The following is a 25131-nucleotide window of genomic DNA, read 5'->3' as shown; positions in this document are numbered from 1 at the left end:
GTTTCTTATAGTATGGAGTTTACTACCAATCATCGCTCCCCCCTCAGGTAGATGAATACAATACACCCACAGTATTTCAGACAACTTGTTGTGGAAAGCAAAATGCACTTATTATCAGTACTGGTCTGTACGGCAGGCTCTGGTAGGGTTGATGTAGCGGGTTTTTAGAGAAAAAAATAATGCGAAATAAAAGACCTTTAACATGTCTGCAAAACTCACTTTAGAGTTGAATTTTTAGTGGTGGCAAATAATACACCTGATTCAACTAACCTGATTCATACAGCTATGTTACTTAGCAGGTAAGTACAAGTCACTCAGCAAAAGAGCCCATAGGAAATCTCTGAAAGGTTTAGATTGTAGAGAAACCAGACTTTCAGGAAGTTGCCTTAATGCCAGTCTGATGGTATCAGCTTTTACCTCAACCTACCTTTTTAAATCCTGTTTCTTCCCCTGTATCATTATGTGATCTGTTCATTTAGATTCCCTCTCAACAATCGACAATGGCCCCATCTTCTCACCCGCAGCAGCAGTCAGAGAGCACCAGTGCTCCACAGAGCTCTCTACAATCACAGGCACAGACAGGAGCTCAGCATTTACAGGTGATTTTTCCCTCCCTTGCTGCTCTTTAACATGCAGCAGCTCACTTATTTTAAGACGCATTCCAACTTGTCCTGTTTTGCTTCACCAAACTATAGTATAAATGTGATTTTGTCCATTTTTTTATGTCTTTTTCTTTCTTTTTTTTCTTGTGCCTTTTCTTTCTTCTCTCTGAATGCTCTAATTACCACAACTGCCCCCATTTCTTCTCCTTTGCATGTTTCTTATTTTGCATGACTCTTAGTCTTGGGCCAATGATCCAAGTACTCCTACCCTGTCTCCACCACTCAACGCAGAGCACCTATACTTCCTCTATCAGGCCTCATGCCTTTCTGTTGTGCAGGTACTCTGACTTGTGTATGCTGATGTTTCTTGGTCAGGCATGAACCATTTGGTTCAGACCTGGTTCCTGTTCCTTTAAATGTTTTGTGTCCATTTTCATTTTTCAAAAGTATTTATTTATTTATTTTTGTTGTTGTTGTAAATTCATGTAGTTTCTGCCATAGTATCAGTTAACATTATCTTAAGTAGGGTGTTGCTTAATGAAGCACCACAACGTTTGTCTCCATCACCAAATCAAGAACAAATGTAAATAACACAATACAACTTAAGATTAAGGTTCTGAAAGCTAAAATGCTTTTATGAATCTCTAAATCTTCCATGAAAGCAGTACAGGGGTATACAGTAATCAATGAAAAACTTTGATTGGTCCAAAATGGTATTGTGACTATTTCCAGGGCTGGAAGTAAGGCTGTGTGATATGACCAAAATCTCATATCCCAATATAAGACATTTCTCAACCCAATAATGATATATAACACAAAATAGTGCATTTTCTGTAAATTGTGTGAATCTCGGGGAACTCGACTTGTGTGAAGTGTTTTCAGCTGGGCGTTGTGTGCCTGGAGTTAAGTGTTTTGACCAATGCATGAAACTATATAGTTTATTTTGAGCACCTGATGGCTCTTTTTTGCTTCTCATCTGTAAACTCTCTCCATACTCTTTCACATGATTCTTGAATAGGTGGTAGAAGAGAGAGAAAAAATGGCCGTAAACAGTGTATTTTGCGACACCATGAAACAAACAATGGAGTGTAATATGAAATGATAGATGTTTTCATATCGTCATCTGATATATTTCCTCATATCACACAGCCCTAGTTGTAAGTGGGATTAAACATAATTAATATCCATATAAACACAGCAGTGACAGAGGGCTACATTCAGATAGGAGCTGAAATAAAAGCTCCATATCACAGCAGTATTTACACTCCACCTGAAAGCTAAAAAATGGAGTCTCTTGCAACTGCCAGTTGCATGTTTCACCAGATTAAAGAGCTCCATCTAGTGGATGATATGATTTAAATTGGTGTAGAGTTGATGCTGTGTAACCCCTTCAAAATTGTATTGTGCCAAACAGCACTAGAACCTGCTTTTGAGGTGAAGTGTTTGATTTCTTAATGTTTCCTGTGTGTCAGGCTCCTGTGAGTGTTCCTCAGTCCACACCAGTGGAGCAGCCAGTGGGATCTTCTTCCCTAGCACCACCGTCTGTAGATAGGTAAGATGCAAGTTATTTTTAAAAGTCTGGTTTTCTCAGCAATGCGCAGCTTGTAAAACCTTCCTTTTGTGGATTTGTGTGTTTTAGCTGTCCGTCAGATGCAGCTTCGGGTCTTAGTGATGGCAATGATGGTTCTACATCAGGAGGCCGCCATGAGGGCCGTTCGCTGAAGCGGCAACAGCGGCGATCTGTACGCAGTCGCTCTCGCCATGAGAAGACGGCAAAGGCCAAGCTAAATGTTCTTAGTGTAAGAATTTTAACTAATGAGAATGTTTATATTCTTTTTTTAAGCTCTTAGTCACTGAACAGTTTTAATATAAGTAAATGTTTCACAGATCTCTAATATGGGAGACAGAGTAGCAGAGTGCCAGCTGGAAACACACAACAGGAAGATGGTGACCTTCAGATTTGATCTTGATGGAGATAATCCAGAAGAAATTGCCCAGATTATGGTAGTAGTGCTTCTTTAGTTGTCACTCAAAAGATATTCACATAGTTTATTCAGAGCTATTGATCTTTTCCGTTTTCTTTTCCAGGTTGAAAGTGAGTTCATCTTGGAGACTGAGCGAGAATCATTCATTGACCATATCCGTGAGGTCATAGAAATGGCTGATGAGAAAGGAGAGCGCATGAAGGACAGCTTTCCTCAGGTATTTGTTCACTACACGTCTCCTGTTAGGTGAATAACTATGACTGCCTGCGAACCCTCACTATGATTCTTTCTCTTTGCAGATGAGCGACCTTCAACAACAACCTGAGTTGTCTGTTCCCATGCTACCAGGTAAGCAAACGTGTCAGAAATATAGCTTTGTTCAATTCTTTTTTTCGTTTTTGACTTTACACTCATATTTGGACCCCCCACCCCCCCCCACCCCCAGGTATTTCCCCCAGCACTACAGCCCAGGTGGTGCATTCAGCAGGACGTAGGTTTATCGTCAGCCCAGTGCCAGAGTCTCGACTCAGAGAACAGTTCTTTGGAGGCGCTTCAACCAATACCTCAGTTGGAGAAGAGCCTGCTACAGGTGAAAGGAGTTTATTTATCTATTTGTAGCTTTCGATTTAAATGTCTTTTTTGTTTACAATTCATCCTCTTTTTTTCTTCTTCTTCTTCTTCTTCTTCTTCTTCTTCTTCTTCTTTTTTTTATAGCTCCTTTGGTGTCATTGGGCCTGTCTCTCTCTGCTCCATCAGCAACTCTCCAGCAGGCCTTTAATGAAGTAAAGCAGACTCGTATTCAGAAAGGCAAAACATTTGATGCCTCTGCTGCTGAGCAAGAATCAGTCACTCCCCACTCCGAGGCTGCCCCAAGCTCTAACAATATCACGACTTCTGTCGAGTCTGTAGCTTCCACCTCAACTCCCACATTTCCTTCTCTGAAGTCTGGTGCAGCATCCTCGCCACCTTCGTCAGCTTCACCTGGGAGGGTTTCCCCTACACCAGTGTCTGTGCCACCCCAAACTGCTGGGAGTGACTGCAGTCCACCACCTCAGTCCTCCCATGAAACGACCCCTTCACAGTATCCAATAGCTGTTAACGTCCCTCCTTCCTCTGTTTCTCCTCCATCTACACAGCCCTCTGTCCCTGCAGTAACTGGATCTCAGCTGGGCAATAGTTCTATCTCCTCTGGCTCATCCAGTACTACTGGAAGTGTTCCTGCACCAGAGCAGCAGCCATTTAATAGTGCTGTTGCATGTTCTCAGCCGGTGAATTCATCCAACCATGCACCACAGAATACAGCCACCCAGCCCCCACTCCCCACCAACCAAAGCCAAGCCCAGCAGCAGCCAGTGGAGTCAGAAGGGGCTGAGATTCAGACAAAGACCGCTGGCAGAGATGACATCCATGCCCTTGAGCAGAAGCTTCGGTCTCTTTTTAAAGACCAGAGCTCTGCCTCTTCAGCACTGGATTCCAGTCAGAATGCAGGGACCTCCTCTCCTCCCACTGGGACTTCTTCCCCTCCACCCGGACCTGCCCCTGTGCCCCCTTCTAATCTTCCCCTCACCTCTGGGGCACAAAGTGTTCTGGGCCCGACAACCACTCCAGGGCAGATTGTAACTGTGGCAGGACATGCCCAGACTCCTCCAACGAAGCCCAGAGCACAGGTTAATGAATAATACATCATCCTAAAATAAATCACTCACTGTTTTATTCTGATGATGTGTCATAACAACTATGTTTTAATTTTCCATGCTGACATGCAGACTTTGCCTGGAGGTTTTGACCAAATTTCTACAACTTCGTCTGATGTGCCCCCATTTCCTGGACCAAATCAGGTTAGGGCTACATTTTCTCTGCAATGATTCCTGTGCCATTAGCTCTGTTGATTTATTTTTTGTTTTTGTTTTTTTTTTTTTAAACTAGCATAGGGTACTGATGTACTACTTAACGTGTTCCTTATATCTTTTATGCAACCACAGCAACCCCTGGATAATTTGGATGCCCAGTTGAGAAGAGCTTTAAGTCCAGAGACGGTTCAGGAAGGCAATGGTGTCATTGTAGGACGTTTCCAAGTAAGTTTTAGTTCCAGCTTAAATTAATATGCCTAATTCATTCTTAGAAGCTTAAATCCCATAAAACATCAAGCTCAGTTTATTAAAATGATCTCTTCCTTCATACTCAGGTCTCTATTGCTCCTGATGGTGCAACCAGCAGTGCTCAAGATCCATCCAGTGTCGTTTCATCCTCTTCCCAGACGCCGTCCTCAACGTCCTCTTCTTCTTCTTCCACCTCTTCCTCTCCCTCCAGTCCAGAAAATACCTTTCACCGATCAACTCCTCTGCCTAAAGGACTCAATGAAGTTAATGCTGTCGATGGGGGCACTTCTGTTTCTGAGGGTCAGCCCACCACTATTGGGCGCTTCATAGTGTCCACGAGCACCAGTGCAACATCTGAGCCAACCGCTGCCACTGGCTCTAAAGTGGGACGATTTTCAGTCACAGGTGTGCAGCAGGTTCACAAAAAGTGTTAAATTAAGTAATAAATTATTTAACTACTGATGTTAATAACCCGTTATTTTAATCATACCAATTGATAATGAGATTAACCTATTTATAACACAGTAATGACCTTTTATTTTTCATGTATTTATTTATTTATTTTTTTATTTTTTTTAACCCAGTGACCCCTGGTCCAGCAGCTAGCTCCAGTCCAACACATGACTGCAGCGTGCAGAATGGACCATCATCCTCAACTTCTGATTCTCATGTCACACATCCACATTATAGTAGTGGGAATGATGATGACTCGGAGACTGATGATGAAGCCTTGCAAAAAGAAATCAGTCGTCTGAGGGAGAAGTATGTTACATATTTGTTGTCCTGTCTTATGTAAACTTTGCTTCACAGCTCAGGGGAAATTTGGCTTTAATTTTCTGTCTCTCCTCAGACACATGATGGAAATTCAGGCCTTGCAGGCTCGTCAGAAAGAGGAGATAGAGGGCCTGTTCACTCGCATGGGAAAAACTCCTCCTCCTTCTGTGCTCTCCCCTGCTGTGGCCATGCCTGGAGGACGACGAAGGCTAAAAAGCAAAAGTCACAAATCTGCTCGCAGTAGTGGACAGCCCAGCCCTGTACACTCAGGTAATATGATACACAATCTGTTTCTTGTTATGCGTCCCTTGTTTTTTCTTTTTCTTTTTTTGAGTGTGTCAGTGTTTTCTTGTTTAAATATTGATTTTAATCTGTATTGTGATCTTCAGCTCAGAGCCAAGGTTCAGAGTCCCCTCCAAAGCAAAGTTCAGCCTCAGTAACAGAGACCTCAGAAATTGCAGCAGAGTCTGTAACACGGTCACAGCTCACATCCTCTCCATCCATGCCAAGTCTCAGCAATTGCTCCACAGGTATGTGCAACTCCAGCTTTTAACAGTAAATGGTAAATGGACTGGTTCTTATATAGCGCTTTTCTACTCTTTCTGAGCACTCAAAGCGCTGTACACAACTTGTACATTCACCCATTCACACCAGCACATTTTTCTAAGTGCTTTTCTAAGTAACATTCACACACATTCATACTCCGATGGATGCATCGGAGAGCAATTTGGGGTTAGTATCTTGCCCAAGGATATTTGGCATGCAGACTGGGGAAGCCAGGGATCGAACCACCAACCTTCCGATCAGTAGATGACCTGCTCTACCACCTGAGCTACAGCCACCCTCAGTCAGCTGCTTCATTTGAATTTTATGATGTAAACGGTATTTTCTAGTGCACATCTGATGCATCTTGTCTATATATTTAGGATCAAGTGGGATCAGCTCCACAAATGGTTCAGGACACTTGCAGGCTGAGTGTTCTACCCTGTCCCAGGCCACTGGAGCCCCTCCTGCTGGCTCTAACACCCAGAAGGGTAAGGGGACCTTCACTGACGACCTGCACCAACTGGTGGATAACTGGGCCAGGGATGCCATCAGCCAATCCCAGGGGAAGAGAGGCCCTAAAACTGGAGCACAGGGAGGGTTGGGACTTGATGTAAGCATTTGGTATTCTTTGAATATTTAAAAAAAAAAAGAAAGTATTATTTCATGACTGTGTTTTAATGTTTACTTTTTTTTAGTACCAATCGTGCATATTGAACAATAACAATTTTTCTTTAACAATGCAGATCATCCCTCCAGCCAACATTGGCCGTAAATTCTCAGCTCCAGGCTATCTCGGCCCACCACATTCCAACACCACATCCACTCACCTCCCCAACCCAACCAATCCCTCTGCTTCTTTGGGTCCTCGCAAAGGCTCCCTGGGTCCAGTTGCCCAGGGGTACGGATATACTTCAGTCTCGTACAGTGCTCCTCAGTGGGCAGGACCCACACCCACATGCCAGATGGTTAACCCGGGACAGCTACAAACACAGTACCAGCCATCTACAGCAACTCCAGTATCTCTGCACCAAGGTTATCAAGTGGGAACTACATCAGCCCCCCAGAAATCAGTCAACCCTGGAGGGTCCAACCTGAGGCCTACGTAACCCAGTCTGAGCCCTGATTGAGGCTGAGATGAAGGGCCACACAGGGCAGAGGGGACCAGACAGTTGTAGACTGAGATCACAGCCTCTCTTTATGGCTTACTGGCTAACTGGCTTGGTATTGTGCATTTTATTTTTAACTTTTATCATTGTGTATTTTTTTTTCTTTAATAGCTGACCTGTGTCGTTCAAGTCCTCTCAGGCAGAACAAAGTCTGTCTGGCAATTGGAGGGAAAGTGCAATAGACACCCACAGCACAAAAAGTCTCACACTTATCCTGCCATTAGCTGTGGAAACGAGCTGTGACGTATTGGCCCAAAGGCACAACGAACAGCAGCCAAAGATGTTGCTGGAGAGCCGATCTTTGAAGGGGAGAAGTTGGTGAGGGATTGTGGTTCATATCCTTATTTGTCTGGACTTTAAGCTGAGCTGGGACTTAAGATTGTTCCAGTAGTCAACCACAGAAATCTGTGTGCACACACACAGACTATACATCGAACTGGTTGGGATTGGTTTGGAGGGTAGGTTAAGTGGTCTGTTAAGGAGGAGGAGAGAATGTGAGTGTACAGAGAGTGGGATAGTTGGTTTGTCCCTGATGGATAAGTACTGTGAATGATGCTTAGGAGAAGAAAGACTTGGAAAGTTAGGAGTGTGATGGAGGGTAGCAGTATGAATACATCCCAATAAAAATGCAATAATAGCATAATCGACAAACTGCCCCTTGTAACTGTGGCCTTAATCTAAAAGAAACACATTGGCTTTGTACATAGACATTTCTTCACTGGGTTATGATTCTATGTTAAACATATTTATGTCTCTGTGAAAGTCTGGTGTCGTGTGACTCGAGTTGTCTATCATACAGATTTCTTATACTGATTTATTCATGCGAGTAGATCTGCGAGATAATAACACGTGGTCCTGATGTTGACCACCATTCAGAGAATTGAAGAGGTGATGCTGCTGTAGATCACAATCTGAGTATTAGGTGTTAGCAGGGTGACCCCCCCCCCCCCCCCTTTTTTTTTCTTTCGTTTTTTCGGTAAGGGACACATTAAACCACTTCACTTAGTGCTTAGCTGTGAGATATGTGCAGTTCCTAATCTGCTTATCATATCATACAAAGTAAGAGTTTTGTCAGGATAGTATTTGAGGAGGGTTTCATACTCTTGAGGGGAGCGAGACCACTTCTTGATCCATTTTTCTTTTCTTAGATGGTGCACAGTACATGTATAAACAGCTTGTTACTGAACTCATACGTCCCAAGATATTTTTACCCATAACATCTAGCTGTGGCCTCTGAAATCACAAGTGTCTGGGGTTCTCTCTTTCTGTGGTCTGTTTTTTGTATGCGTATATTTAATAAACAACAACGTTCTTTATGGACTTGTATTCAGCCATCAGATTTTGATGTTGTTTCACTGTAATTATTATTAAAGGTTGTTAAACAACATGTAAAGGAATATTAAAAAAAAGTGCAATTGCAGGGTTGTTATTGGTATCATACTCACCATGCAGGAATAATCCTGCAGTTTATTAAGCTTGTCTCTTTATGACTGCCCTGCCCCCCTCCTTTTTTTTGGCTTTTTTTTTCTTCTTTTTTCTTATTGTAAATATAATTGTGAGGTAAATGCTTTCAGTTTGCTCTCACTAGAGTATGTTCGTTGTGACCCATTCTTAATGCACATGCACTCTAACCTGTAAACATGAGGAACACTTTAGTGCCTTGCATCCTCACTAATGAGAAGTTCCAGATCCATCCAGTCCTGTAGCTGTGACTGTATTACAGAAAACCAGTTTACTAAACCAGTATACAGTTTAAACACCACCAGATGCAGCCAGCTCAGAGCATGCAAAACTGAGGTAGGTGCCGCATGCAGGACAAAGAGCACACTTGGTAAAGTGGACAGTTTCTTTCCTCTCTACAGTTACCTTTGTGTTGGTTGTTCGATCAGCCGTGTATTTGTATTTGGCACACGTGTACGCGGGTTTGGACGGTATTTGCTTTTCCAGATTTATCATTAAACCTTTTCATAGAAGAACTTGTTTGGGCAGTGAGCGAGCTGCGCAAAGGTTTGAAATTCTGTCGCGCTAACCCGACTTCTATCTCACCACCTCACGAGTGCCATGCTGTCATCGTGATTTTTGGTTTTTTTGCCTGCTTGTAGATTGAATGAATAGTTGAACTTCTCTAGAGAAAAAAATAAGTTACTGCAATGCAGAATATGCAATGTTCAAAGTTTTGTAGGGACTGAGGGGTATTGGACACATTTGCATGCTGATGAGGGTTGTTACGGATTTCAATGTTTTTGATATTGGATTATTTGTTTTGTTTTTTTTATTTGCCTTTTTATGAGTGTTGATCTGCTCAATTGCTATTCATTAATATCACAGGCACAACTTCAGTATGAGACTATCAGCGTATGAGTTCTGCATGCCGACTTTACTGGTGTTTAATCTTACAAATGGCAGCCAGTGCACCACTGTACAGCACAACCTCCCCACAAGAAGTTAACATCCATATGCTACTCTGCTATATCAGTAATTATCACAGATCTCTACAGTACTGTTTGAGCCTATTGACACGCAGTTATACTCTTATTTCTGATCCCTCCTTACTGACTTCCTGTGATCCAGTGTCTGTTTTGTGTATGTTTTTCACATTGTACAAAACTTAAAAAAAATAAAAGAAATCAGGTAAAAGGCACGTTTATGTGTGTTTGTCCAAAATTAGATCATGGTTAGTTTTTGTTATGTAGAGGTTTGATGATTCTGTTTTGTTTTTAAACAAAGTCATAATTTTTCAACATGAACAAAAGGCTACATTCTAAAGATAATTAAGAAGTTATGTATCAAAAGTCTAATTTATTTGTTTCATCTGAAATTAAATTTCACTTTTTCAAATAAATCTGGCAGGATTCCCAGTTTGGTTATGTTTTTATTTTTTAACAAAATCAGAAAACATGTATCCAGATGTATATAAAGCAGCAATTCTTTACAATTTCAAATGTACAAAGTGAAGTAAAAGCAAAATAGTGGCTGGATGTCAGGTGTCCAGCCTGCGTTTTTTCATGAACTGTCCTTGTCTGTACGGACTCGAGGCTTCACCTGAAAAGTGGAGAAGTAGTAGTGAGTTTCAGACAGAATTTAGCACTGAAGCTTATTCACTGACTGATCTGACTCACCTGGTCTGCCCTGATACTGAGCCTGCTCCTGTCCTCTGCTGTTCGGCGGGGCCTCTGGTCGCCTGTCTGCGGTCCTCTGAGGGGTTTTACTGCGCGTCTGCATCTGATGATTCCCAGGCGTACTGGGCCGGGTTCCTCTGGGTGAAGGGGCAGCCGCAGGGACATCCAGATCCTCAATCCCATAAAGAGTGAAATCCCAGAGCTCAGGGTCATCTGCACAGCAAGACCAACTGGAAATGAGATGCAGGCCTCCTCATCACACAGTCCAAGTATGTGGAGCCTTTACAGCACCTGCTAAATACACGTCTCTGCTGCTGGTGGACTTCCTGAGTTCAGCTTCAGCACCTGCGAAGATAGGAACCCCTTTATGACAGAAAGAGGGGGAAAAAAAGGATCTCTCAAACTGTAAGAGCCAAACCAACCTGCAAGACATGCTAAACTATTTTTGTGAGATTATTTTGTCAACTTTTTCTTCCATCTCAGAGTAGAAATCTACCCCAAACCTCAGTGTTGCTGTATTACTTTTAATCTCTCCCCTGTAATAAAGTGTAAAAACTGATTAGCGCATTTTAACAGTCTGTAATCACTCTATACCAAGGTTATTAGAGTTAAAGAACCACAACTAAAAACTGAAACCAACTAAAACTACAAACTAGACTTAAAAAGGAAATTCCATCCATCCATCCATTTGCTTCCGCTTATCCTTTTCAGGGTCGCGGGGGGCGCTGGAGCCTATCCCAGCTGTCATAGGGCGAGAGGCAGGGTACACCCTGGACAGGTCGCCAGTCTGTCGCAGGGCTAACACACAAGGACAGACAACCATTCGCACTCACATTCATTCACACATTCACACCTAGTGGCAATTTGGATTATCCAATTAACCTATCCCCACAAGCTGCATGTCTTTGGACGGTGGGAGGAAGCCGGAGTACCCGGAGGGAACCCACGCAAACACGGGGAGAACATGCAAACTCCACACAGAAAGACCCCGGCCTGATGTTGGAATTGAACTCAGGACCTTCTTGCTGTGCGGCAACAGTGCTAACCACCGTGCCACCGTGCTGCCATAAAAACTGATTAGCGCATTTTAACAGTCTGTAATCACTCTATACCAAGGTTATTAGAGTTAAAGAACCACAACTAAAAACTGAAACCAACTAAAACTACAAACTAGACTTAAAAAGGAAATTAAAATTCATAATCGGAAATCTTGCCTCTGACATATGCCCTCCATACAATAATCACAACATAACAATAAAAACTAAACCGATAAAAGAAAATCAAAATCTTCTCTCTACCTTCACTGGATCCTTGTCCTATAGTGACCTCTTCCTCCTCAGGTTTGGCTCGGTTTTGCTTCTGCTGCAGCTTCTTGGCCTCCATCTCTCTCCTGAACTTCTGCTGAAGCTGCTGCTGTCGGAGTTTTCTCAGCTGTTTGGGGTCTGTGTGTGTTTCTGACCTGACAACAACATCCACAGAGTTGACACCAGAGCTTAGAAGAGGACAGCAATTAGGAGATGTCGAGAAGATGAGGAAAACCAGAGCTTTTCCTACCCGGAGCTGATGTTCTCACTCTTCATGCCAGGTGCAGCGTCAGCAGCATTGGGAGTGTGAACTTCTGAATGACTCTGGTTCTGGTTGATGACTCTGGGCTCCAGCGGCGTCCTGACAGGAACCGTTGCTGATATAAGACTCTCCTCTCGGAGCAGACTGCCAAGCCGGGCCTTCTCCACCGACGGCTCACCTTCAGTACGCTTAGTCCGGGCTGGATCTAGAGGAGGTGGTGGCTTTGTGTAGAGAAGTGACAAGAATCAGCTTCCAAAAACAGACTAGACTGAAAACTAAAAATTATACTTTAAATGTTGATCCTGACCTGCTTGGGGATCTTGTTAATGGCTAGGAGGTATTCTTTATTCAGGATGCAGTTACCAAGAGCATTACCAAAACATCTAAACATAGGAAAAAGAAAAACAAACTTTTTCATGATTAAAATAAAATAAAATTTCCAGCATGTTTTTAAATATAAGTAAATTCCCATACTTCAGAGCTCTCTTCATGCCATCAGTGACCGCTTCCTTCCTCGCCTTTTCCAGTGACAGAGCTTTCGACTTTAGTCCTTCGCTGACTCCGTAGCCAACATCCTCATGAAACGATCCATCCTGGAGGAAAAGCAACATGAACTCATATGGATGGAAGAGAGGGAGGCAGAAAAATAAAAGAGGCTCATTTACCCAACCTTGAGCTGCACTTTAACAAACGCGCTGACACCGACGTAAAACTTCCCATTGATGAGGTCTATGAAATCTGCCAACAAAAATCATCAGACTGTTAGTCTGAGCGTGAGAAGGTAAACCTGGATCCTAAGCTGTGAAACAAGTCATACCAACGTTCTGCTGGGAAATGGAGTGAGACCATCCGTTGTATCCAAACATCTCATTGGCCAAACTGATGACACGATGGCCTTCAATGTAGCATACCTGTTGAAAACAGAGTAGCTATTTGAAGTTGAAAAATGAAATTATGACATGTTATAGTGAAGAAACATCCACAGCCTGAGGTGCAGGCAGCTTTTCTAGCTGCAGAGGAAAACAAAGACCTGCCTTCTGTCCTCCTCCGGCCATTCTGGTGCTGATGTACTCTGGTCCCAGCTTCTGTCGCAGAGCATCTTGCACTGCCTGGTACTCCTCAGCTGTGTAGGTAAACTGTCCACACACCCCAGTGTCAGCAAGGCACACAGCGGAAATACCATTAATAATGAAAACAAGCTTACACTGTCGTCACATTTGTATGATCTGAGTGAAACTGGCTGGCAGTTATTATCCTCTGGAGGTGCAGGAAGCTAGGTTTACACTAATAACATAAAGAGTGATTCATCACTGATGCTTTGTGTACTTCTACTTCATTTCAGACATTAAAAAGCCACCGAGAGCACAAGCTGTTCTCGGCAGCCTTTGGGCTTCCAGGAAGGTCAGCAAATCCTTTCAACTTAATATGGAAGTGCAGGTTACAGGCGAAATCCAAGGTTGTTAATATTAAAATAAAACTGAACTAAAGGTGGAAGTTAAAAAATTATTTTAGTTACATTAAAGAAAATATAATAAAATAGAAAGACTTCTGCAAAAACAGACATGCCAGCAAGATCAACAAACTAATCCATAAGACTGGATCAATTATTGCCCAGAATCTGGAGGCATGTGAGTCAGTGAGAGACCAGAGGTCTCTGAACAAACCTCTCCATCATCGGCAACCCATCGAACACACTCCACTCCACTGCACAGACACAGGACAGCTTCTCCTCCCTCAGACTTATTAAGATTCCTCACACACTTCTGTATTATGGCTTCCTGCTCCTCTTTCATTTGTTTTCCTCTTTAAATGTATTCTTTAATTTCAATCACTATTGTAAATATTTTTAAAATTGCACTATAAGGCAGGGGAGTCAAAAATTAGGCAAAGACTCCATTTCAGGGCATAAATTTTGGAATTATTACGGTATTTTCATGCGTTTGAAAAAATGTTCCCACTGATTAAAATCTCCCCTACCGCCATTCATATCACATCAGAGTAACTAAGCAATAGAAAAGCATTTAAATGACAGAAAACTATTTTTTCACCATCCACTAAAGAAACCAGGCATTTTCTGTGAATTAACAAAACTTTGTTTTATTGTCTTGATGCATGCTCAATCATCCAGGTAAGTAAATCCCCAAAAGTCGATTCTGTTCATCTGGACATAGACTGAAGAAGTCACTTGGATGAGTGACGAAACGTTTCTCCCACTGAAAACGCTACGTCCAGATGAACTGAATCAACTTTTGGGGGTGTCTGTTTTATCACTACAGGAGAGTCTAGGCAGTGAGCTACTGGACCATTTTATCTAATTTTGCACATTTATTTCTTACAATTTGAGAGTCGGGCTGACAGCATCTTCTTTATGGTGTAGAAAAACTGAGACACACTGTTGAAATTGTATTTCTTCTTCTTATATTAAGATCGCCCAGTGATTAAATGTGTAGTTGAAGTCCTTTACAATAATAGAGAGGAGTGTTTCACTGCTCCAGACCTCTTTATATCAAAGTGCGCCCATGGAGAGGCGTGGCAGTGATTTTTAACAGAAGAATAGCAGCAAGAATGAAGGGTAAGGTTTAGAAGATGGTCGTGAGAACTGCTACGATGTTTAGTTTGGAGAAGGTGAACTGACAAAAAAGACAGGAGGTGTGACTGGAGCTGACAGAGGTGAAGGTGCTCAGATTTTCATTGGGGTTGACCAAGAATAGACAAGATTAGAAATGAGTACATCAGAGCGACATCTCAGGTTAGAAACGTGTGCAGAGGACGGATGGTGGATATATTGGACCAAGGATGCTGAAGAAGGAGTTTCCAGACAAAAGAGGAAAGACCATAGCGGGGGGTTTAGGGTGTATAGGACCGGAAGAACAATAAAAACTAAACTTTCAAAAGAAATTACAAACTTTGTAGAAAATACAAAACTATGATACTCTACGACATAAATAAACTCGGTCCCCTCTAGTGTCCAGTCACAGACATTCAGACTGACACACATTGTGCTTCAACCCGTTTCAATCAAAACGTTATCAGCAGTGGGACTGGAAGCAAAAACGGATGTGCTTTATCATTCTAATTTAACTCAACACACCTGTGTCCAATTTAGAATAATTAGCTTTTTTCCCCCTCAGTAAACCGTTAAATAAGTCTCATGTAGCCCACATACCTGTCCGAAGCACCTGGACGCAGAGCTGCTCGTCTCCTCACTGGACATGACTGCCGAGATGTTCCTCAGTCACTGAAAAACAGGCTAAGCTGGCTTCACTTATCGATAAAACAACACGAGATGAGCCTGTCACCCGATAGAAGTCAGTGCATACAAACTAGCCGGTTACAGTCCCTCTAAACTGCCTTCTGTGTTGAATGAGCAACAGAAAACACGAATATTATTTCAAAGAGGCAGCCATCTTTCTGAACTTCCCGCTCGGACTACCGGAGGAGGAGCTTATGGTGCCTTCACGCCTATTGGAAAATAAACAACTGAAATCAAGGGGTTACTGGGTTTACACGCAAAATTTAATTATTAACTTATATATTTTAAAGGCAGAATCAACTATTTAATTTTTATTTTATTTATGATAGTTTAAAAAATATACATCCACTGAAACACAAACGATGCGCCATGAAAGTCATATTTCCTCTCAGAGGGCTAGATATAGAAAATGACGAGGTGGGCTTAAATGCATATTTCATTGGAAGGTGTCTATAAGTATCTAATAATATTTTTGTTTGAGTATGCCCCATCTAATGACTGGAACTGGTGTGCAGAGGAGACAAAGGCAGGTGATGCTACCCGTAGGGTGTGGCTAGAGTCACATTCTTTGACCTCACATCCTCAGGTCGAGGTCTCTACAGACACTGTTTTCAGTTCCTTAATTAATCTTTGAAATCATTATATTCCTTATTCCATAATAAAACAGTGTTTCATTTTGAATAACAAATAGAAGATTACCCAGCCACAACACGTGGTTATTAGAGGGGAGACTTTTCACTGCTTTTGATATGATCTTTTACGCTGGCCCTTGTCTGGTTTGTGTGCCTTGTGGACTGTTTATCTATAATGATTCCAAGCTTTAAAATAAATAATCAAATGAGTACAGCAGCACTGTAGGGAAAACAGCTTTATAATAAAATAAAAAACATAATGCAAGCCTCAGAACTCAATCGGCTATCATGGACACACAAAGCCTGCATATAACAGCATGCAAACCGCATGCAAGCGGTTAAACAGGTTTGGATTCTGCACAAGGAACATTTTCCGTTCGCCCAACCTCTATTTCAACAGACTCTGATCCACAGACACTAAAGTGACCTCAGAGGAGATTTGCAAAAGAATGTAAGTAGCTATGAGAGATTTGATTAATGCAATTAAAAATTTAACAGAAGCTAAAGTTTTTGCATTTGTTGTTTAGTCTTCCTTGTGCAGTTAATTAAATATCTGCAAGATAAATATTTGCATACAAGAAGGATCTCTACCTGTTTTCCCTGTTTTAGCTGGAATAGCAGGCTGATCGGGCTGGTCTGTGTTTGCACTAAATCTCGTGGGATTGTATGGGAGAATACAATCTCCCTTTTATTAACAATCTGAGCTAAACGCACCGTGTTATAACGCACCTCTTTGATCCAACAAGAGCCATTTTCTGTCACGTGTATAGGAGTGCCAGGATTTTTGCACTGCAGACAGAAAACAAAATTTATTCCTTACAGTTTCTCACAAGACTGCCCCCACACCCCCACCCTTATTTTTTTAACATCTCATCCACGGAAAAAGGGGATTATCCGGAGAACACACGCATCTGCACTCACAGATGGTGAGGCTCCCCCGGTGTGAAACTGCGTGGATTTGGGTCAGAGCTGGAAACTGTGTTTACTATCTTCTGTTTATGGCCATATTGCAAAGCAAGGCCTTTCTCACCACTGACTGCACACCTGTGCACTGCAGTGTTAGCACACTGTTTGCGTATTAGTGTCCCCCCGGTTTGTGTGTTAATCCTTACAGTCTTCGTCTTAATAATAATAAAATCATCCCTCCGGAATTAAACTCTGCCATTATTCTTGTTTCCCCTCCCGCTTACATACAGCTATAAACACGGACGCACGTGCACGTGCTGCTCGTGGCCGCGTCCACGCGTCCAGGTTTCGCGTTTGCATCTCGTCAAAACAAAGCGGGGGCGAGCCGGAGCGAGCAAGCGGCGGTTCTTGCTTCTGGCTTCTTACTGAATGAGTCCCCGCAGGTCGGACCTTTCCACCGCCCGCCCGCCCGCACCCCGATGCCCGTGAGGGTGCGCAGACCGGCGGGTAACAGAACAGGAGGCAGCCGCTGATGAACCCGGACAGTAAACACTTCCCCTCAGCACTACATGAACGTTTCATCCCAGCAGGAGCTACACAACAGGATCAGGAACGGTGAGTGCGGGCTACAGTGGGCGGGCAGAGGCGCATGACATACGGCAACTTTGTGGCCATTATGATACAGTTTTTATCCAAAGGTGGACCAAATGCAGCATCTGCGTGTGTTCGTTACACGGTGGCTTTGTTTACCGGGGCACTTTGCTTCATTGTGTTCTGCGCACAGGTTTTTAAAAACATAAAACATCCACGTACGCACGACTGGCGGTGCATTCCTCCCAGTAGGATAAACGTGGACTGTTGATTGCGTGTCTGGCCGATTGAATGGCCGTATGATGTCGAATGGTTCAGCTCGGAAGCACGGGGAGAGATCCATACAGCAGAAAATAAATTTATGTTCATACGGATCATTTTTATTTATTTTTTAAGAGGCATCGATCTTATTGTAATCGCCCCTAAAAGACAAGCCAAGGAGGAGGAGGGGTGAACAAAAGCAGAAATGCCCAGACTGGCGTGGCATGGCATTCCGGGTAGACAGTGAGCAGCCAGCGCTGCTGACTCAGATGTGATCTTACTCTAATTAAACTGCAGGGCCGGTTCTTCTGAAAACACACGAGGCACCCCCCTCTCTTTGTGCTTTACATGTTGAGGCTAGTGTTGGCTCTTTTGTCTGTAGAGTGACAACCCAGACTGCTGTTCTCCCCTCTGACCAGGGGATGGTGCTTTACTTTGTACAGTACGTTTCTATAGGGAGACACCCAAACTGAGAGCAACTGTAACGCTTTTACAGAAATAACTGGCGCAGACTGATGCGTGTACACACATGCACTTCTCTTTCCTCTTTCCTCTGATGTAATGCGTGTGCAAACCCTGGAGGTCAGCCCAGCTTTGATTGCAAAACACTCTTCTGTGGTTTTGAACTGACAGTCAGGTAGAGAATAAAGAAAGAGAAAGCGCTCATTGTGAGGAAGTCTCAGATGTGGGGTTTGATTTTTATCCTGTGCCCCTTTGACCGTGAATTTCGCTTTACTGTGTTGTGTCTCTTATACCGCTTTAATGTTCCCTGCTTGACTCGCTCTCTCAAAGTAAAGGGCGGAGGAGGCTCATGACTGCACTTGAGACATTTTTCATCGATGCCTCACACAGCTCCTTGATCCAATTTTAATCCCTTCTGCTAGCTTTTGTTGACATTTCCACTTTTACGCAAACTTCAGATGCTTGATGGACTGCGGCGGAGGCACGCCTCCCGGCCCTCCCCTCGACCCCTGTCGCTCAACTTCAGCACCTTCTCGCCCCCTCCTCCGAGCCCGGATTTGGACAGCAGCAATGAGCATCCAATCAGGAGGTGAGTCTCAGTTCCTGGGCTTAGCATTTCACAGCGTGCAGCCTCCTGGAAAATGCATGAAATATTTATAAGCATTTACAAAAAGAAAAAAGAAATCACACCATGTCTGTCCCAGAAGATTTCATTAACCAGCTGAAACACATGCTGGCCTAATGGTAATGATGTCCTGGTGGGATGTTTAATTGACTCATTTCCTCATGTATGGGCACCTCATTCGTTTGTGCACTCTGCTTTCCATGTTTGCTGTCTTCATGTGTGTGGGTGTGAAACGGGGGGCTCTGTTGTTTACTGCTGTGTTGTCAGCAGAGAGTTTCAGGACTGCGTGTGTTTGAACTCATCATTTCTTCTTTTTCACCAGGTCCTCCTAAAAATATGCAAACAGTGTTTTCTGTCTCTGTCTCTCTTTTTTAAAAACTTTTAGGATATTTTAGATTGATGAATGTGTTAAAACATGCACTTAAATTTTAGGTATACTCGAATTACATTACATTTTGGGAATTGTGCCTCTTAAAGGGGCAGTTTTACAAGGCATTACAAGGTGGAAACATCAGTGTTTCCCTTCACTGAGCTGTAATCTTAATGTGCAGCACACACGCTTCCATGCTGGCAGGTGTAGTTCCTACATGAAACTGCTCACGCTGAGGTTTGTGGATTTTTTTGGAGGGTAGTAACAGATGATTTCTAAATTAGAGATGCCAAAACCTTCAGTTGTGCTGAGAAGTTTACAAACACTCATCATGGACACGAATGTCACAGTAATTTTAGAATTTTAATTTCTTTGAACTTTTTCTAGGTTGGAATGATTGTACACCATACATCTTTAGGGACTATTTTCTCTAAGGCAAAAAGTATACATACACACTCAAATACATGTATACTCCCCCACTAATATTTGATTAAATGTCTCTTAACAAGTTGCACCTTGACCAGATGCTTTTGGTAGCTGTCAACAAGCTTCTGGCATAACAATGCCTGGATGTTAGATCACTCTTCTTAGCAGAATTCGTATAGTTCATTTAAACTGGTTCATTTAAACTACCACTGCCTACCACTGGTTTGCTGCCAGTACCACTGGCAGCAAACCAAGCCCGGAGCATGATGCTATCACCACCATGCTTGACAGCTATTTCTGTGTTCTTAGGTTTGAAAACTTAAGCTTTACTCCTCCAAATATGTAATCATAACAACTAACAGGAAGTTAACAGGCCTTGGCTTTTTTTAAAGTTAAAAAACACCGTAGAACCTTTAGCACCACTTATTAAAAATTTAAGGGAATATATGTAGATTTCTGACCCTGATTAGAAAAAAATCCAAAATAAGTTCAAACTTGTAAATGCATTCCTTGTTTTTTGATAAGATGCAATCACCCCCCCCCCCCCCCCCCCCTCATATCTTCATATGTATATATATTCATATGTTCATATCTCTGCAGTACGCTTATCAACTCCTGGCTGTAGCTGCATATTTAGCTTCAGTGGTTAAAAATATGATATCAATCTTCTCATCTGACCCCACAGCAACAAAAAAAAAAAGAAAAAAAGAAGAAGATAAGAAATCTAATATTGGTCAAGTTCCTGTCTCACATATTGTGCTACTTTTTACTTTTATCCTGCTGCACTCGCCACCAGCTGTGGGAGAGCAGGAAAAGCCTCTTTTATTGTTCTGCATTGTGTCCGTGCTTCCTATCGCTGTTTCTGCTGTTGTTTAAAAGCCGGACGACTTCCTCCTCCACCTCATCTGCGTACAGTAAAATTCACAAAGCCCCGGCTGCTTACCATGCAGTTCCTTCTGGTATCTGTGCTCTGCATAAATATTTGTTTGCATCAATAGCTGTATTGTACCGACAGAGAGCCAGGGAGGGAGGGAGGGAGAGTTTGCACGCCCCCCCCTCCTTCCATCCGAGCGTGTGCGTGCTATTGTTTTTTGCTGTTCTGAGACGGGCAGTGCAGCGACACTGTGGCCCACCTCTCGGCTGGGCTCCACCCATCCTGCTCTTAATGTGCCGCTTCCATCTCACCATGCATCATTCTGTCCTTTATCTCTCCTCCTCTACCACTGGTTGCTCTTTGTATTGTCATTGTGCTTGTTATGTTTTGGGTATTTTCCTGTGCATATTCTCTCCTTTTATGTTCCCCTCCCTTCCTCCTACAGCTGCCTCCTCGTGTTTCCTCTCTGTGTGTCTCTGTATGTGTCGGCTCATCGGCTGACCTTTTTTCTCTCCCGTCCTGTACTTAGAATACTCTGTCTCTCTCCCTTTACATTTGCCTCATGAGGACTCTGCACCGGCTGAAGTTGATGAGCTCTCCCAGCCTCAGTGAGCTGGGGAAGAGTGAGAAAAGTTCGCCGGAGGACCGAGGGGAGAAGCAGAAGAGGGCAGGAGCCAACGCCACCTGGAACAGGTACACAAGATATGACAAAGGTAGTGTTTTAATGTGTGTGGAGATTCTTAATTTACACCAGCTCGTGTGTGTGTTATGTTGCAGCATCCATAATGCTGTGATAGCAGTCTTCCAAAAGAAGGGCTTGGCGGATAATGAACTTTACGTCCTTAATGAGGGTGTCCGGTGAGTGTAAACAGCCACACTCACCCACTCACTGACTCACTGACTTGCACACAAACACTGCTCTCAGAAAACTTCCTTATTTTAGACCGTTGATGTCATTTGGTGCTGTAATCGTTGTAATTACCGTGTGTGCTGTATGTGTTGACTGAATGTTTCCTCGTGAACGGGTTTGTTTGTGTGTGTAGTGTACAGCATGTAGGCTTGGGGAGTCATGTGGTCACGTCAGATATCTCATTATCTTTCTGAACCAGACCCATCGCTTGTATCCGCTTCCATTATAGCTGGGTAAACATATTTCTAGAAAAGTCACAAGGAGGTTGACACGTTTTTCTATAACTACACGGACGGATCTGAACATAACATGGCTGCCAAGCACTGTTTTTACAAAGTTATAAACACATAATTAGCCCAACACCACTTATTATCTTTCTAACTGTATTTATTCATTTGTCCCTTTTCCTCAGACATCTTTTAAAGACTGAGCTGGGGTCCTTCTTCACAGAATACCTTCAGGTAATGCACCTTAAATAAAACAGGATGTTTATTTCAGATGTATTAAATTCAGAGCTCTTTGAGACGGGAATTGGAAAACAGTGATTCATAATTACTGGCTTCTTTTCACAGAATCAGCTGCTAACGAAAGGCATGGTCATCCTGCGGGACAAAATAAGATTCTATGAAGGTATGCAATCTTGAAATTAATAAATAAATAGAAATTAGCGTATCTCACTGGAAATCAGCTTAATTCAGCTTTGAGCATGTTCCTTTGGGATCCATGCAGGCCAGAAGTTACTTGACTCTCTGGCGGAGACCTGGGACTTCTTCTTCTGTGATGTTCTCTCAATGCTGCAGGCCATCTTCCACCCGGTTCAGGTAGGCGAGCATCTCAAGAGTCTGATCTCCGTCCTAGCCTTTTATTGAATCGATGCTCAGTCTGTCTGCTGTTTTCTGCGCGCAGGGTAAGGAGCCTTCTGTCCGACAGCTCGCCCTGCTGCACTTCAGGAACACCATAGTGCTCAGCGTAAAGCTAGAGGACGCCCTGTCTCGCCCGCGGGCCCGTGTGCCTCCCTCTGTTACACAAATGCTGCTCATCCTACAGGTAGGCCTGCGGGCATCAAGCCAAGCTCGTGGCTTCCTTATGTGCTGCTCAGCACCGAGTCTGAGTTTGTTTCCAAACACCTGCTGTTGTGCATTTTTGGCCCAGCTTGTTTCTAACATTAATGATAAGGTTTAATTGTATTGCATTATTCTGAAGGTGTTCATGAAGATAAAGAAGTACTACACTGCTGTTGTTTCTGAGTAAATTACTTTTAGTTTGGCGCATCTTCATAAAATGTACTGATTATTAGTTGATTTGCTGGTTATTTGTTGTGACACACTGTGTTAATGCATTAGTTTTTAGTCATGCAACCCAAACATTATTCAAACAAATATATATTTTTATTGTCACACAGTTTTTTTTTTCTCTTCTAAACTTAAGCACCAACAGCCCACAGGGGTGATCTGTGAGTATGACGGTGCTAAATATACAGTTTAATGCCTGTGTTTAGGGGGTCCATGAGCCGCGTGGTGTGACTGAGGAATACCTGAGGTTGGAGTCACTGATTCAGAAGGTGGTCTCGCCCTATTTGGGCACCCATGGGCTTTACTCTGGAGATGATGCTGAAGCTCACTGCAATGTTCTGGGTGAGGCAGAAGCGGGATAAAAATAACAGTTTTCAGGGTTGAAGGGTAGGTGAAGCTTAATAACGTCTTCCCATCTTTCCCTCTTGTGTTTCAGAGAAGCCTTGGGGCTGGTCCAAGTCAGCGGATCAACCGTCTAAAAACCCCGTGGTACGATCAAAGAGCTACAATGTTCCTTTGCTGCTGACCCCAGTGGCTGAGTATGACCCAGATGCCAACTCGGTTGGCAGTGGAGGAATTCGGCGTCACTCGGCCTGTGAGATTATATCGTGCCTGGAGGAGCAAGGACTGGCCTATGCTGACCTGGCCCCAGGATCAGAACTGTCTGGCTCCTCCTCCAACAGACTGTGTGTGGGCTCTCAGTTCAACGGTACGACTGTAGTCCTCACTGTGTTGATTATTATGAAGCATCATTATATGCTAAACCTTAATAATCCAGTATTATCTCCTTCATAGGTATAGTACAAGCTGGAGCCAGTGCTATGGACTTGCCTCTGCTGTCTCCCCCCATCCTCCCGCTTCATTCCTCAGGAGCTCTCCATGGCACCGAGGCCACAACAACAATGACTGATCTCAGTAAGGGAGCATCCTCTACGCCGCCCAGTGAATCATCCAGCCCTGAAACCATAATTGGACAAGTGCTAGAGTCTGCAGACTCAGGCCCAGACGGGATATTTATTGATTTCCCATCTCACTCCTCAGAGGTGATGGGGCTCAGCCTCAGCCACGAGAGCAGGCAGAGCACTGTGTAACTGTGGTTGCCTTTAGGGATGCACCCCGCTATTCTGGAGGCAAGAAATCGTACATTTCGAATGGGTACCATCTTACTGTTTAGCTTTGGGTTTTTTGCTGAAGTATGATAAGTTTCCCTGACTAGTTCCTTCCAAGTGCTTTCACTGATGAATGAAATTTTCATTCTTAAAAACAAGAAAAACACGATTGTTAGATAAGTGGTACTGTTATTAAAGGACTCGAGGATGCATCTGATGGTACTTCACATTTTCACTGTTATCAACAAAAAATCTCTTAAAAAGACTACAATGAGCAATGAATTGATGATTATGAACAAGTGCTCCATTGTTTTTTGAACATATCAGTAAGCCACACACTTGGACTGTAACATTCCTTATTTCTTTTGTTTGCATTTCTACTTTTATGCACTACAGAAGTGTTGGCTTATATTATATGTAAAGTGAAACCACAGAGCAGTCTCACCATTTCATAGCCACCATTGACTCACATCTTTTAGACTGTTATTTTGAAATATTACCTTATAAAACTGCATAAAAAGTTTAGTTGAATAATAAATTAATGTTTTAAAAAGTTTTTTCCCCCCGACGTTATACATTTACCGCCATGTTTGCTGTTGCAGAAAAGTGTCGCTCCTATAACGTCTCTGCTGTAATTTGGTTCTAAAGACTTGGGTCTAGGAATAAATGAGCTTAGGTGAGAGTCACACCCAGACTGATACACTGTTTATTTTCTTGATGGGTTTTGTCAACAATATAAAAACTAATAAAACTACGGAGTGTTATCAGACTTATCCGTTGCCCCACAGAGGTGCTCTTAAGTAAGAGTAAAATTTGAAATGATAAGGATTTTCTTATCTCTGCAGAGGAGAAAGCTGCCACGGTTACCTAGAGAAACCTTTCATACACAATCCATTTCGTGGATTTGCTTTGTAAATGTGGTAATGTCGAACAGTTTCATATTTTTTGCCGGGTAGTAATGAGCTCCTCTGCTCTCATGCGTCAGCGGCGCTCGTGGAGTCTTTTTAGAGCAAACATCAGTGTGACGGCATTTTGGCGAACAGGACAATGTTTATTGTTTACATTTGACAAAGATATGAAGATTTTGACTGAATGTTGTCTCACACACTGTATTTTGCACCACCACTATCTTGTAAATAAAACTGCATTTGTTTTTATTATTTTTTTTTTTCAGAAGCTGTAAAGTGAGCATTTACCTTGAAAAGAACTTAAATTTTAATAAGGGCTTTTTAACTGAATCTTTTTCAATGATGTTTTACCTCAAGCGTTTTGTACTTTACTTTTTTGACAATCTATGATGTCTCTGGAGTTGTACTTTGTATTAATTTGTAATACTAGCCCAGTAAAAGAGAAATAAATGCATTTGAGGAATATAAAAAGAAAACATGGTGCATCTTTTTCTGCAAAAGCATTTTATTAGAAATAAATGTCTGCCCTGCCTTTGTACAACACATATTTTGGTTTTTATGAAGGGGGGGGGGTTTCTGCAGCTGAAGCTGGATTATTATTTATTTATTTACTTATTTTTGTTTAGCCAAGTTCCCCTTGCAATCTAGGTTGTAA

General features: G+C 42.7%; 3 protein-coding genes across 8 annotated transcripts in view; 2 read left to right on the top strand and 1 right to left on the bottom strand.

The window, feature by feature from the left end:
- The window catches only part of LOC102796156 (serine/threonine-protein kinase WNK1-like), a 32439-nt gene extending 22630 nt beyond the window's left edge, over positions 1-9809 (top strand). For 2 of the 4 annotated variants that reach the window (XM_087843034.1, XM_087843033.1), the window contains 18 exons: positions 12-47; positions 480-599; positions 842-940; positions 2075-2154; positions 2242-2401; positions 2490-2606; positions 2691-2804; positions 2887-2935; positions 3033-3176; positions 3302-4254; positions 4354-4425; positions 4570-4662; positions 4773-5091; positions 5271-5448; positions 5537-5730; positions 5850-5990; positions 6387-6616; positions 6750-9809. In XM_087843034.1, coding sequence (XP_087699160.1) covers positions 12-47; positions 480-599; positions 842-940; positions 2075-2154; positions 2242-2401; positions 2490-2606; positions 2691-2804; positions 2887-2935; positions 3033-3176; positions 3302-4254; positions 4354-4425; positions 4570-4662; positions 4773-5091; positions 5271-5448; positions 5537-5730; positions 5850-5990; positions 6387-6616; positions 6750-7112 — 3462 coding nt within the window. In that variant the 3' untranslated portion in view covers positions 7113-9809. The remainder of the gene's footprint in view (positions 1-11; positions 48-479; positions 600-841; positions 941-2074; positions 2155-2241; positions 2402-2489; positions 2607-2690; positions 2805-2886; positions 2936-3032; positions 3177-3301; positions 4255-4353; positions 4426-4569; positions 4663-4772; positions 5092-5270; positions 5449-5536; positions 5731-5849; positions 5991-6386; positions 6617-6749) is intronic. The other 2 variants (XM_087843035.1, XM_087843036.1) reach the window with 2 other exon arrangements.
- Positions 9810-10030: 221 nt separating this feature from the next.
- On the bottom strand, positions 10031-15322 carry rad52 (RAD52 homolog, DNA repair protein). 3 transcript variants are annotated; one of them, XM_006789497.2, is made up of 11 exons: positions 15024-15322; positions 12892-12993; positions 12675-12768; positions 12528-12595; positions 12332-12450; positions 12165-12240; positions 11846-12078; positions 11590-11750; positions 10583-10654; positions 10292-10504; positions 10031-10214 (listed from the first exon to the last, which is right to left on the bottom strand). In XM_006789497.2, exons 1-11 carry the CDS (start codon positions 15069-15071, stop codon positions 10153-10155), a joined length of 1248 nt encoding a protein of 415 aa, XP_006789560.1. In that variant the 5' UTR covers positions 15072-15322; the 3' UTR covers positions 10031-10152. The 3 variants fall into 3 exon arrangements, with proteins under 3 accessions (XP_006789560.1, XP_006789561.1, XP_006789562.2); XM_006789498.2 differs by having other exon boundaries at positions 10583-10636; XM_006789499.2 differs by lacking the exon at positions 10583-10654 and having other exon boundaries at positions 10292-10521.
- Positions 15323-17035: 1713 nt separating this feature from the next.
- prr5a (proline rich 5a (renal)) lies at positions 17036-24952 on the top strand. The gene is made up of 11 exons (XM_006789500.3): positions 17036-17263; positions 18421-18551; positions 20825-20950; positions 21035-21115; positions 21580-21628; positions 21740-21797; positions 21897-21988; positions 22074-22214; positions 22666-22801; positions 22896-23168; positions 23255-24952. Exons 2-11 carry the CDS (start codon positions 18421-18423, stop codon positions 23548-23550), a joined length of 1383 nt encoding a protein of 460 aa, XP_006789563.1. The 5' UTR covers positions 17036-17263; the 3' UTR covers positions 23551-24952.
- The last annotated feature ends 179 nt before the right edge of the window (positions 24953-25131 follow it).

This window comes from Neolamprologus brichardi, chromosome 7, assembly GCF_056152115.1.
Source record: "Neolamprologus brichardi isolate AB-2024 chromosome 7, ASM5615211v1, whole genome shotgun sequence".
NCBI classification, from domain to species: domain Eukaryota; kingdom Metazoa; phylum Chordata; class Actinopteri; order Cichliformes; family Cichlidae; genus Neolamprologus; species Neolamprologus brichardi.
The sequence above is the reverse complement of the archived record's forward strand: the minus strand, read 5'-3'. Positions and strand labels throughout refer to the sequence as shown.

Bases quoted from the DNA above. Each gene is read 5' to 3' on its own strand.
- rad52 (XM_006789497.2), bottom strand. From the start codon at position 15,071: ATGTCCAGTGAGGAGACGAGCAGCTCTGCGTCCAGGTGCTTCGGACAG. The intron at 12,451-12,527 runs GTTGGGTAAATG...CTTTTCCTCCAG, and splicing joins TTGTTAAAGTGCAGCTCAAG to GATGGATCGTTTCATGAGGA. The intron at 10,655-11,589 runs GTAGAGAGAAGA...TCTGTCATAAAG, and splicing joins AGGACAAGGATCCAGTGAAG to GGGTTCCTATCTTCGCAGGT.
- prr5a (XM_006789500.3), top strand. From the start codon at position 18,421: ATGCTTGATGGACTGCGGCGGAGGCACGCCTCCCGGCCCTCCCCTCGA. The intron at 21,798-21,896 runs GTATGCAATCTT...GGATCCATGCAG, and splicing joins CAAAATAAGATTCTATGAAG to GCCAGAAGTTACTTGACTCT. The intron at 22,802-22,895 runs GTGAGGCAGAAG...CTTGTGTTTCAG, and splicing joins AGCTCACTGCAATGTTCTGG to AGAAGCCTTGGGGCTGGTCC.